This window comes from Lonchura striata, chromosome 7 (assembly GCF_050655825.1).
Source record: "Lonchura striata isolate lonStrDom1 chromosome 7, ASM5065582v1, whole genome shotgun sequence".
NCBI classification, from domain to species: domain Eukaryota; kingdom Metazoa; phylum Chordata; class Aves; order Passeriformes; family Estrildidae; genus Lonchura; species Lonchura striata.
Genome location: NC_140709.1, coordinates 7,188,877 through 7,203,157, shown reverse-complemented (window position 1 = coordinate 7,203,157; position 14,281 = coordinate 7,188,877). Strand labels below are relative to the sequence as shown.

General features: G+C 39.8%; 1 protein-coding gene across 1 annotated transcript in view; it reads right to left on the bottom strand.

Annotated features, from left to right (window-relative positions):
- The window catches only part of NCKAP5 (NCK associated protein 5), a 416,669-nt gene that overhangs the window by 320,306 nt on the left and 82,082 nt on the right, over positions 1-14,281 (bottom strand). The window contains exon 4 of the mRNA XM_085584141.1: positions 11,463-11,591. Within this exon, the coding sequence (XP_085440267.1) occupies positions 11,463-11,531 (69 nt within the window). The 5' untranslated portion in view covers positions 11,532-11,591. The remainder of the gene's footprint in view (positions 1-11,462; positions 11,592-14,281) is intronic.

The following is a 14,281-nucleotide window of genomic DNA, read 5'->3' as shown; positions in this document are numbered from 1 at the left end:
CCAGCATCTTTTACAGCTTTAGCAAAGCTATTCGGGAATTTTCTATAGACTACTCCAGAGGAGACTGCAGTTTCCACATGAAAAATCAGAATTTTTGAAGGGAAATGACAATGTAATTCTTAAAAAAATAACATATTTCCTTTAGGATAACAGAAGACTTTTCATTTCTGGGGACATCAATTTACATGACTCCAATGCACACACCCACACCCCTTTCTGGCTATGAATCAGAAGCTTTTTGTTTGCACTCTCAAGCGTGGTGCATTTAAGGCCATAGAAGATGCAACAAAGATGGAAAAAAAGAATATTCAGTTTAAGAGAAGATATTTCCAACATTTATAAGTAAAAAAAAAAAAAAAAAAAAAAAGTAAATTTAATTGAAACCAAAATGTCAAAGCATTGAAACAAATTTCCCAGGATGGAAATACCTGTTCTGACCCAGTCTAACATCCCAGTCTGAGACAAATTCTGCATTACACCTCTCATTTGATTCAAGCACTTGTCTTCCAGGAAAGGTGGTATATTTGAATCCACTTACAAAGCAATAGAAACAAAATAATTGTCATCAACAGTCAAATCTTGCTCTTTTTGACAGGGACTGCAATTTATGCCGTAAAAACATTCAAAGAAGATGAGAATTAAATTGTACTTCAAAAAACTCTTTCAATACACTGTGTAGTAAATAATACACTGAGACAAAAAGACTGGCAGGATTTTGGAAAGCAGTGTTCCATATTTTTACATCACCAAAGACACATTGGAACCTTCTGAACAGTTACACTTTTGTTTGGGATTCAGTGCAAGAAACCACTGCCCTGAAACCTGATCATATTGTGACTTATCTTTGCCAAAACTCATAAATTCTAGTACAGAAAAAACATATTGGGTGTCTGGAAACAGTGGAGGTAATTTTTCCCTTCAGACCTACTAGAGATTTTCACTATAATGAAAAACTCTAAGGTATCATTACAGCAATAAGTTGGGAAACTGTTTCCCAGCCAAAATTACTTGGATCTGCTTTATACGCTAGGAAAAAATACCCATTGAAATCATAAAAACTCTCTGGATTTACACTGTTAGCTTCCCATAAAGCCAGCTGTTGATACCCAATTATTTTAAATGCCTTGCAATGATCCCAGCTCATTTCCTATCTGGGTCACACAAGGCCCTGAAAGCCAAAGCACACAGGCAGGCTCAGAGGGGCAGGAGCAGAGCCATTCCCAGCAATTAGAGCTCCACAAGCACCTACAGACTGCCTAGAACAGAAAAATGTCTGGAATCGGGGTACCTACCCTCAAATATCCCTGCCTCCAGGGGTCCAAGCAAAAAGACATATTTACACTGCAGAGTTTTGCATGGCTCTCTTGACAGCATGAAGCAGAACATTTTCCACGTGGAAGATTTAGCCGGTTCTTTGGCAGCTTGGTTTTTAATGAGGAAACACTTATTCCACAAAGGCAAAACACACAGTGATTTAACTGAAATGTTCAGTAAGGCACGCTTTATCTAAAGATCAAACTTGTGAAGCAAAACACTGAACACCATAAATTTTAGTGTGCATCATCTATTATAGCTGTGCAATTAAAGGAGCAAGGGGACCAAAAGTGTATATATATATATATATATAATCATATGAACAAAGCCAGAATTTTCCAACTGGAGCTAAAATATAAAAACCTCAACATTTTTAGCACAGGTTGGAAATATTGGTTTGCAAATAATTCAGAGCAGTAATTTTGACTTGAGGTTATCTCACATTCACTGTAAGTGGACAGAATTAGCAAAATTCGAGAACATGAGTGAAAGTTGACCACATCTATTTGTAAAACAAAACAACCTGGAAATGCCTACATATCTTCTTGCTAAGATTTATTTTATTCTCTTTGTATATTAGCATGTGTACAAGTCTGTGAAAAGAAATTGAGATTTTCCTATGGATGCAACAATATTCAGAATAGGACATTTGAGTGGATGCCATAACTGACCTAACAGGAGGGTAAATTCACTATTCGTTCTTGGTCCTGCAGGGCAGGGAATTATGTCAACACTATAAAACAACACAGGGCATTTTTTTTTTTCCTTTCTTTTCTCCCTAGAAACGTATTCCACTTGAATCAGTCAACTGGGAGACACAGAGGAGACTCGTGCCTCTCAGGATATGTGTTATACTTAATTGCTGAAGGCATGAAGCATTTTAAAAGGTTTGTCAATAAAATCCCTACTTAGTTAACCCCAATCTCTTCAGATCTCCTGTTACAGGCAGCCTTCTGCTCTTAACATCTGGGCATGCAAAGCGTCCAATTTCACTGCAGCTTTGGGAGCTTACCAGAGCTAGATAAGGGTCCCCAGAACATCCATGTCCCTTGGTAGCTGCTTATCCCTGGCCAGGCTGATGGCATGCAGCCTCGTGTCACGAGGCATATCAGAAAATCAGGCAACCCCCAACAGGAGGAAAGGATGATGTCTGCTCCAGAGCAGAAGCAGAAGGATCTGCTTTATTAAAACTATACTATGTTACATTAATATACTATTTAAAGAGATACTATACTATCCTACATACTTACTTCTTATTTACCTAACTAAATACAAACTTGTGACTCTCCGCTGAGAGCCCAAGCCACAGCTGGATCCATTGGTCATTGAACCCAAAAAACCTTCCATCACTGCAGGTAAACAATCTCCATACCACATTCCACATGGAGAAAACAAAGGAGCAGAGATAAAGTTTGTTTTCTCTTCTCTCTGTGCTTCTCCTGAGAGACAGAATGATGTCTGTCTGTCCAGAGAATGTGAATGTCACAGAGGCACATCATGGTATGGCACACAGCCAGCAGGTGTGCACACTCCCCTTAAATCCAAAGCTCTCTGTGAGCTCCCCTCTTCTGGGGCTGGACTGACATCTGTCACAGCTCCACTCTGTAATTGGTGGGGCAGGGCAAAGGGACAGAGCAGCCTGAGATCACAGCCAGGAGCTGCTCACACCCCTGGAGCTGCTGGCCCCTGTCTGCAGCAGCAGGCAGGAGGCTGCTGAGCTGGCTCTGCACCACAGGGCAGGCACCTGCCAGCTCCTCCCAAAAACCCTGGGGAGCAGAGCCTGGTGTGCACACTGCAAAGCATCAAACTTCTCTGAGACATGGGGTTCCACCCAAAATAACAATCCACTATCAAACAAAAACAGTAAAATTTCTCCTTAACGTGTCCAAAAGAGGAAAGCCAAATAGCACAGTTGTCTCCCCTGCACCAAGATAAAACTATGTTTTCTTTCTTCCAAGCCCTGCTATCTGCAACTAGAAATTACCACAAAATTCACACAGTTCAATTTATGGAGTTTGTCAGCTTGAACACTTACCACCCTTTCTTTTTGTAACACCCAAATTGTCTATTGTACCATGCTGAACTTTCATTCCTGAATAACTCCCAAGATTCATGCATTTATCTCTTGCTTTTTCCTTCATTTTCATTTTTAGTTCCTCCTCTGCAGCTAAATCAGTGTCTTTAAAAGCTTATTAGGAGTTATTGAGAATTTAATACTTTAATGTCAAAAGTCTGACAGTGAAATTACTGAGATTCTGTAGCAACATAGGCCAATTTTCCAGCTTTTTTAGAATGCAACAGAATATGATTGCCCTGTTTTTTCCCAGTCCATCTGCCAGCTAATTTGCAGGCCCAAGTAAAACCATCTTTTCTGTTCTCTGTTCTTACTTTTCCTTCACTTTTGCATTCAGTTCTGTGACAATGTACAAGGGTAGATCAGCTGCATACATTTCTTATAAAGCTTCTCTTTTAACCTTCAAGCTTGGTGTTTGTCACTTTAAATTTATGTGCCAAAGACATGAGAAAGCAAAACGAGCAGTTTGTCAAAGCATGATCTCTGGGGATGTGGTTACTGTTTCAGCTGTCACCATGTCACCCTATACACCTATTGATGGAACTTTTGATGTGCAGCAACAAATGGTAAACAATTCCTCTCTCAGAAAGCACTTCTGCCTGTGTTGGAGTCAGTGCTTTTGATCAATAAACCATTGAGCTATATTCCAGTAGGAATATTATTCGAAGTTTTGCTCAGGAACAACATGCTCCATGCACTATTTGTTTTCAGGGCTGTGAGTTTTTTATTTCTGGTCTCTCTACAAGCATGTCTCCACTGCTCATTGTTTATCCTCATCTCCTTTTGGACTCACAGCCACTGTGTTTCTTAATTTTGTTGTAAGGTTTGCCAGGCTGCTCCAGAGTTTATAAATGTAACTTACAGTAACCAACTGCTGTCAGGACATCTAGTGCTTTACACACTTCTTCATTTTCAAATCCCTTTTCTGCAAATGCAACCCAAACCAGCCATCTCCACCACTGCTACCCAGAAGTGCCATCATCTCTCTTTGTGTAACTAGTGACTGTGCTCTTTATCCAAGCTGATGTAGATTCCACTCCTGGTATCTTAGATGTACTACTGTGTTGGTATGTGATGTCCTTAAATCCATGCAGACCACAGGTCCCTATATTATTTGTATTACTGGTATGATAATATCAAGCCTAAACACTGCTGTTCCATATCAGTGGTTTCTCTTTTCTCCTCACCTCTCAGCAGTTTCTGCTGTAAACTGATCCATTTGGATGGCTCTTCTGCCTAACACACCAGAACTCTAGTCTCAATTTTCACTTTATTAAAAATGCAAATGCAGAGCAGTCTGTGCTTTTGGCACTACGTTTATAGATAGCTCCATTTTCTCAAAGTCCAGGTTCTAAAGGCCCTGGGTGTGCCCAACAGAATCTGTTTCATTTAGATAGCTTTTACACACTCAGACCCCACTGGGATTTTCTTTTTCTACAAAGTTCCAGTCAATTCCAGGACTATTTATTATGCAGGCAGTTGATAGCACTTCATCTGTCCAGTCTGTGGATGTCCTTGACAGATTTGCAGAATTGTGTGGTACAATCCTTGCCATGAGGAAGATGCAGAGGGGTTAGAACAAGATATTCTTTATGATCCCTTCCAACTCAAACCATTCTATGATGCTATGAATAGATTTTTCTTAGAATTCTGTTTACTGAGCCCTTATGTCAATTCCATATCTTATGGTTTTCCTCATGAATGTGCAAACCTTCACCTTTGCAGTTAGCAGCACAACCTATGCTTCACTGCTGTTCTTCCCTATATTCTGTCTTCTACATCAAAATTCCACATTTGTTACCTTTATTAAACTGTTCTCCTTGACTTACTCTCCCCCTGGATGCACTGGATGTTAGGGTTGCTTTATCTTGCCTCTGAAAAACACCAAAAACTGTTTGTTTGAGGCTTATAATCTGGGTGCATTTTCTAGTGTGAACGATACTCATGCAGCAGCTCCTAACTCTGACATGGGCTATTCCATGATGATGTACCCAGATGAACAAAGTTCTGAATTTTAAATTAGCATACAAATCAAAATTCAAGTTTTGAGAGGACAGAAAATGGAGTCCTTGCAGACTTTAAAGGAATTTGGTAGCAGCTTTTAGGTGGAAAAAAGTATTCAAGGTACAAAACTTAGAACATTAACCGACATCTGACAAGGCAATATTTTTAATGCCACCTTTCATTTTGAAATGCTGGATTATGTTGTGTTGCACAGTGATGTCAGATGCACTGTGAATGTCACAGTCAACTAGCAAAAAAAAAAAAAATAGTCAGAGCTATTCCCAGAATTTAATTTCCAGACATGAAGGGTTCCCCTCCTGCCTTGCTGCTGCAGCACTTTTCACACCTCTGCTCCAACATCACGTTCTCTGTGACACCTTTCATCTGAGGACATCAAAGCAAGCCACAGGCTCACACTAATAGCAGACTATTCCTGGAATACTTATGAGGCAAGAAATTACTATAACACCCAATTTATTGACGAGAAAACTGCTTTGTTAATAAAAAAACTGAATTAAAAATTTATTAAACCGAGTTAGGAATTGATTTGAGGTGACAGATGTCAGACCTAACCCCCAAATTCCTGGCTCCCAGTCCCGGAGAACACTTGCACACTTCTCAGCAGTCTCCAGTTGAACTCGGTGGCTTTGGCCATGCCACCAATCCAGCTGCAGGCAGATGAAGGTATTCCTCCCACGCTCCAGAGCAATTCATTACATTCCACTCTACCCCTATTACAACAAAGTGGTGCCATTAAAGCCCATCCTACAGAGCCCCACGGGAGCCTGTGACCAGAATGAAAGCAGCAGGGCACAGTTCATGAGCCACCACTGAAGCACTTCACCACAACTTGCTTTCAGAAGCAAAAGCCTCATTTTAAATAAAACAAAAACTTCTGCTTTGATAAATGCTGGCTGCTTCAAAAAGATATTCTGTTCTCAAATCTCCCCAGCTAAATGCCACCACAGCTGTAAGGGTGAGCCATGTGTGTAGTCAGGCTGGGAATTATCCACATAAATAAAGAGCACAGCTTGAAACATTGACTTTTTCCTGATCAAAAGGGCCTGGGAGGCAACTGGACAGTTTGGATCAGGCAAAGGATAGGGCTTTTATTATTTTCAAAGAACACCCCAGTGAATAGAGTAGCCAACGTGGCCCTGGTGGCAGTGATATGTTCTAACACTCCCCTCATCTGACACAAATTACTTAAAAGCTTGGCTTTGGGTCTATTTATGGTTTGGGGTTTTTCATTTTTCTTTTTGTTTAAGAACTTTTGTAAGGAAAACCTGAAATACAATCAATCCTTTCATGAGGCTTTTTTAGTCTAAGCTACCTCCCTCACATACCAAATAATAAATTGCAAATATTAACAAAGAAATCTTCTCATATGTCTTCATTTTACCCATACTAAAAAAAGGTGCCTAAATTCTATCAAAGTACATTTTTTTTAATACGAATTTTCATGTTAGTTTTCTTTGTATATTCCAACCTGAAATGAATAAAGGACTCAGAAAAATCTATTTCCTTCCTGTTTTTATCTAGTTTCTTTCACTATTTATTTTCAACCAGTTATGCTTAAATGCAAGATTCAACAGGGAAAAAAAATATTCATTAGAAAATTTAAACCCGTGAAATATTCACACTCTTGCATTTTGTAAAGCTGTTCTATTTAACTAAACTTAAAGGATTTAAGACACACAAAGCAAAATGTTCTTCAGAAAGAACTGTTTCTCTTCTAACAGAAAATAATCAGACGTGTTACATGACATCTAAGCAATGTATTCCAAATAAATGCGCTCCTTCAATATTATGAATTCTGCAGTTTGTTTTTTCATGCTAAACAGAAACACTGTGGCAATAACAGCAATTACTTTGGTCCTGACTTCTTGCACAGCAAACCAGAATGAAAAGTTTCACTTTATTCTTCAACTGTTGTCTATCTTATCATCTTGTAACCACATATGCAATAAAAAAGCCTTACAAATGTCATAAATACATGACAAATGCAGATCTGTTATTTAAAACAAAGAAGATTCAATCTTTAGTTCTCCTATCTCAAACCAATTTGATTTTCAGAATTGCAGTGCTTTGATTGGAATCAATTTGCAGAAGAAAACTTTATAAACTCAAAATACAGTAGCATCACAGATACTGCTGATGAGACAGCAAGGTAGTATAAAACAATATTGAAACTGTAAAAGGTATATCCTCCTTTGGTGGTATGTTTTGGGTTTTAAATGCCAGGCAGAAATTACAAAGATATTATTTTCTATCTAACTGATCTCATAGAATTACCTGTGAGAATTGTTATGAAGTTAATATTTTCTAACTGTTTCACCTGAATACAAAACTATAAAACATCAATGTCACTGCAGGCTTACCTGCTTTGGCTGCAAATGTAAATGAATGGGTGTATAACAAATCTTCAGCATGGTGTCAATATTGGAAACCTGCAGAGCAGTAACAGCCATGGGCTGTGCTGGAGATTTCTGGAATACCACCTGGGATATTATGACTAAAAGCTGATAGAAATCTAATTTAATTGAAGCTAACAGCAAGATGTCCCTTTGACCTGGGCAGCAGTAGTAGCAATTCCTCTGGCTTTTCTTAATGGTGGTAGGATTCTGGAGCTTGTTAAACTTCATGGTTTCAAACCACTAACTTCCAGTAAAACATTAATCACCACTCATAGTTTAAAAAAATCACATCAGTCCTAGTTTAAAAAGGACTGCCCTATGACTGACATTTTATGAGCATATTTGTACACTTATATTTTTTAATTTTAAAATTATTATTTGCTCTCATTGTAAAGCTTATTTCCCCAAGACACCACATGTTAGGGGTAGAGTAGTAGAGGAAATAAAACTGAACCCTTCCTTAGCTGAGTGATCCAAAAGTAGTTACTGTGACCGTGATGTAAGGAAGATAGTTTATTAGTTCTGGAATTTCTCCCTGTTGGAAGGATGTCCCTAACATGGATCTTTCTTATTTCAAGCCTGAAACTCATTGTTTGATGGGGCAGGCCTGAAAACAAAACACTGATGAAAATTTATGGTTGTATTTTGAAGGCCCAGATCTATATCCTAAGGAGAGAGAAGTAATGCCTGTCTTTTCTTCAGAAACACCTCTTTCCTCTTCCTACTCTGCCATCAAATACCTTCATAACTTGTATATTCAGAGTCTAAGAGCGGAGGAAGGAAGAGGATTTTTTGGGTTGTTTTTTTAACATCCCTATGCAATACTTGTAGATTAAATCATGGAAAAAAACATTCCAGAAGACTACAATCTGATGCAGATGGGAAAAGCAGCAGAGCCAGGCAGGGTAAGGAATGTTATCAGAAACGCCTATTTGTATCTCATGGTCCAGAGTGCAAAAGTAGAAACATATTTTCTTTAAACACCCAGAAGTTAGAATTCTTTCTGAGATATGATAATGCTTGAACTCTCCACCAAACAAGAAGAAGCTGGATTTGAGAGAATCAAGGCCAGATTTCCCAAGCAGAGTGTCCAACCCTGAATGCCTGAGGTTAAACACAAAACACTTAGGAAGAGAGAGGACAAGAGAGACCCAAGAACTTAGACAAGCAGGGGACTGGACTAAAGCAGTCCAGTACAGCAAATGGATGTGTGCCCTGAAACTCAACCTGTAAATGCCACCTGTAGCAGAAGATATTGCTTTACAACTGGGTGATGACAGCATGATGGGTTTAGGCATACAAAATATTGAAGTATTGCAATATTTCTTTCACTCAAAACATTTTCTTCACCACTTTAACACCAGTATGGTTAATCAGCCACAGAATTTTAGCTGCCACATGTTGGCACTAATTCACTGACCTCAAGCCAGTGCTTGAAGCCTGATTCCAGCTGTGTGCAGTCTCCCCACCCTACTTAGCCCTTGCTAAGAGCAGGGAGAGAGTATCACCCTCCCATACAGCCATGGTTTCTGATTCTCCTCCAGTTAAGTCCTTACGGGTGCTTCAATATGCACATTGCACTGATTATAACACAAAGCACTTTGGATAGTGTCACACACACAGTATTTCCTATGTTGTTGGTAAATGTCTCTCTTTACTCTCCCCTTACTCATAGGGAAGGGTAAGAATTAGACACAGTGCCCTACCTTGCCTGTAAATCAAATCCATATTTCCACTAGGTGGGACTGGAAGCCAGAAATATCTGGTTCTTTGTTCCCATCCACACAGCACATTACAGTCACCCCAGAGAAATGGAAGTTTCTATCTTAATACATTTAGTAAAGGCTAAATCTAGTCCATTACATCAGTGAGAACATTTAGTGGAGAATAGTACTGATTTGCCATACTAAACAATGACTTTATGTAAAAATCACAACTGCTAACATTTCCCTTAGCTTTCAGTACCCAATTTCTATGAGTATTCTTTTCTTCAGATAAATATTGACAGTGTGTGGTGGATTGTTTAGATCACAGCAGTACATTTTAGCTGCAGGATTTAGGTTGAAGTCTGTTTTGGGGCTGTGTATGCCTAGAACCAATAACAGAGGTTTAGGCCTTGGGACTAAACAGACTTCTGAGCCTACAAAACCTTTCAGATTTTGTCTGTCTCCGGGTGTATTACATAAGATATTGAGTTCATACCAAACCTTCTTTCTCTGCCCACAAGCTAGAAAGAGTTTTAAAGTGCTGGGAGCAGGACCTGACCTGCTGAGTGCATGCAAGCCAAGAGAGCAGATTTTGTTGCAGGCTGAGCAACCTGAAATCAGTCACGTCTCAGTATCAGAGCCCTGAGCTGCATGGCCTGAAGAGAGGCAGCTTGAACAGTTCTTTCTTAGGGTCCTGAGCAGCTCAGACTCTGGGAGAGAATTCACTATTCTTCACTGCTGTTATTTCTCTCCAAATAATTATTCTTTTCTGAGAAAAGGGATGTAATTCATCAGCATAAGAAATGGTGCCAAGAAAAGCACAGAGCCCTTTTTAAACATTCTCTGCACATTTCCTCACTGGCCGCCTGACATTACCTGAGATGTGCCTGTTAGCTGAGGGAGAGGAGCAGAGTCCTTAAAAGGGTGGAAAGCTGGGAAGGTGGGACTGCTCTGCTGGCCCCAATAAAGAACACAGCAGGTGATTGAAGAGCATCAGTGGATAGACTGAAACCTGCTGAGTCCATGTTCACTGCTATTAGCATGCCAGTGGGCTTTATACTTTGGAGAGAAAAAAGGCCCAAACCATAATTTTAGCATAAAATGAAGGAAATTACATAGTTATAATATGATAAAATGCAGGTAATGGGGTTAGCACAGGTGTGGCATTGCAGACAAAAGGGCTTTGGAGTCCCACAGTCACCACCTCTATGAGTGTCAAAGAGATGGCACAGGTATCCTTGGATCTCTCAGCTGTGCCAGTTTCAGTATTTGCAGACTGTCATGCTAAATACCTGACACAGGCACTTTTATCCTCATACACAACTCTTCCATGTCTATGAGCATTTTCTGGCATCTATGAGCATTTTCAGCATATAGCTCTAAAAACCTCTTTGTTTGTCTCAGTCATCCTTTGAAAATATTAGCTAAAAATAAATCTAGACTACAATCTCCAAGGAATTTAAATTGTAGGTACAGGAAAAGCAATTTTTACAGCATGTGGCATTTATACTTCTCTTTTGGTAGGTATTAGAGTAGTTTATAGATTTGCTACAGTGAATACATTTTTGCTGATGTCCTGATAAACATTTCTGACAGAGGACCTCAGCCACTTACAGCCTTCATATACTATGTATGAAGCAACACAGGATGATCCCACAGAAGCTGAGTAGTATTTTAATAAAAAAATCTGTTATAATTGTCAGGATTTGTTCTTTGTGCAAATTCAATGAATTCAGGGACGTGTTTGATGACAAGTTTCTACCTAGGATGTTGTAAAATTCCTCCAGTACTTTTTTGTTGGAGAATCTGAATAATCACAAGGTGTTGTGATATTGTGATGAAGAGATAAACATCTTTAACATATATGTAATTGTGAATACTGCCTCTTAAAAACTAAATTTTTATGCCAAGATATATTCAGTAAATGCAGTAAATATTCATTCTTACCACAAGACTGCTGTCCAGAGAAAGTCTTTTCCCAAATTCCCTTTTCTGTATCTGTCTTTTTTTCTCCATAGCTGTAGTTATTTGTTTTCCTTTTGACCGACTAGAAATGTCAGGCTGCTTTCAACATCACTGAAAGAAAAAAAAAAAGTAAAATATTTAAATGCTTATTTCAATACCCTACTAAACTGTTACTGTCTTCCATCATTAACTTTGTAATAGCTAATAACTTTGCGTTTCTAGTAGGCTATATTCCAGGAATAAATGTTCTGTTCTGAAAAATCTAAACTCTACAAACAGAAATATTACCAATATGTTTGGGTTGCTTCTCAAAGGTGGAAGAAAAGTAAAAAAATCTGCTACAACTGCCTTTAGCAATACACCCATGTTTCCATAATCTTTTGAACTGGGAAGGGAGCTGAATTTGCAGAGCTAATGAATTACCTGAGGCTGGGCAGGGGGAGGAAAACAGTTTATTTCACATTAATTGCACTCCTCAGTAAGCCCCGCTTGTTGGCACATCTGTGCTGCTACTGGGATGTACAAATTTTGGACCTAATCCTGAAGAGTTCTAAAAGCTTTCAACTCCCATTATCCTTATCGAGAGAAATGCTCTCAGCACTTTCCTTACATTTTTAAGGTCAAAGATTCTGCTGTAATATTCAGACAGCCTTACTGCCTGTACAGAACAGCCAGGGAATTCAGTCCATAAAGCTACCACAGAGGGAATTAATCTTTCCAGTTTTGCAGGGTTTGGTAATTGCTGGCCAGTGGTTTCCACTAAAGCCAAGCCACAGCTTACAAGTAACAACTACCAGTTCTCTTCCTAAATGTTTTTGTTGCTATGTATATCTGAAAGTTTCAGCTTGTATTTTAAGATATTTATTGTTTGTGATGCAGGAATACGGGCAAAGCTAATGAATTTATTTGGGATGTACAGAGAGTAGTAGAATGATAACAGGAATCAGAATCTAGCCTGTTAAGATGCCAGTTAAGGCAGGCAGATATACTCATAGAGAACCATGCACAGGAGTTTTCTCTTGCATCTCAGTGACTGTATTTACTATATCACAGTCCTACTGACTGAAAAACAAGACCGGGCAAAAGAAGATCGGTGTGTTTCTGATCCTTTTTTGCTCGTTGTGAGCATCACCTTGGGTCACACACAGCCAGGTGATGCACAAATAGCCCTGCTGCATGGTAGCACAGCTGGCATGCCCAAAAGCAGCCTTGCACATGCCCTGCAGACACACTTGCATGCCTGTGGACAGACTCAGCCTCTCACGCACCTGTGAACGATCCCATCTGTCGCTGCGGGGATATCAAGCGGATAAAACCTTTGCAGCTCTTCCCTCAAGCTGACCCCAAATGCTCTGCCACGAGGGCACGCAGGAGCCTGAACGTGGGCCAAGCCCAGCTGCCTGCAAGGAGAGCAGGGCAGGATGCCCCAGGCCCAGCTGCTGAAGCCAGCTGGAATCCAGAGCACTGCCTGGGATCATTGGGGGCATCACAATGGGACTGCCTTTTAAAGCATTTCCCATGGGGAAGCCCCAAGTGCTCCAGCTACCAAGCCATGCAGTGGTGAATCCAGCCTTCTATTGAACAGCACTTGTGGTTCCTCACTTCTTTTGTACTTCTGGTTTATACTCATGCAAAACCAGAATCCAGGCTATTTTTCTCCCAAATAGGTTAAATTTAACCTCTCTATATACTCATCTAACATATGCAATGAGAACATGTACCTACAATAGTAGGAAAATTTGTCATTGCACTGTGCTCATTGCTGCCTTGTGAGGTATTCTTCAGGTTTACAGGTAAGCCTTGGCTTGCTTTTTTTGTGGCTCCTACCCTAAAACTACACATGCTATTTAATTCAGCTAATAAGGAATCTCAATGGTGTGATATGACATAATTCCCATTGTTTCCTGATTAGTGAGCAAAAGAAACACTGCAATAGATTTAAACAAACACAGCAGTAATGCATTACATTGTTCGTGTGATTATGCCAGAAATTAGCAAATGACCTTATGTAATCATTATATCATTCTCCTGAGCATGGAGACCTAGTCATGCCTGGAGAGCATGATTTCCACCAAGGGAGACTTTGTTGAGCACAGAATCGCTCAAAAATGAGCTTGTGAGAGCTACAGCTGGAGCCAGTAATCCCCATGGAAGGTCAAGTACTTAATTTCAGTTAAGTGCCTGAAGTTTCTGTCTGCAGGTATTTGGTGAAACTACCCCAAATTCTAGTTTAGAAGTAAAAGCAGGAAGGATTATAATTAATTATTCCTATAGTTTATATGTTGCCCTGGGCACTTGAAGTGGATTTACTAGCCATAACTAGCACAGCACAAGGACCTACTCATGTACTGATACAGCAGCTGCAGACCTGCTGGCTCCACTGCTTCCCCCACACACACCATGGGAGCTCCCACCTCTGCACACTACCTTTAGCAGGCTGTCACACATCTCTCTGAAGAGTTAACCACCTAAGGCTAAGCACACAAAGTTTTGGATCACAGGTAATTATCAGACAAGATAATACATCACCTGTACCAACATATGTTGATGCCTCAAAGTACCCATCTCAGGAGGCCTTTAAAGAAAAATGATCATCAGAGGGAAGCACTTAGGAAAAACAGAACAGGTTTCCATCTTGGAACAGTCATTTTTGTGCATCATACTGCTTGTCACAAGGGAAAAATGGCCCTCCTAAGTAAATCTCTCTTCCTCTGAGACCAAACAAAAGACTAACAAAAACTCAAAATGGAGCTAACACATCCACTGTGAAACTCAGCAGAAGAGAACAGCTGTCCAGATGG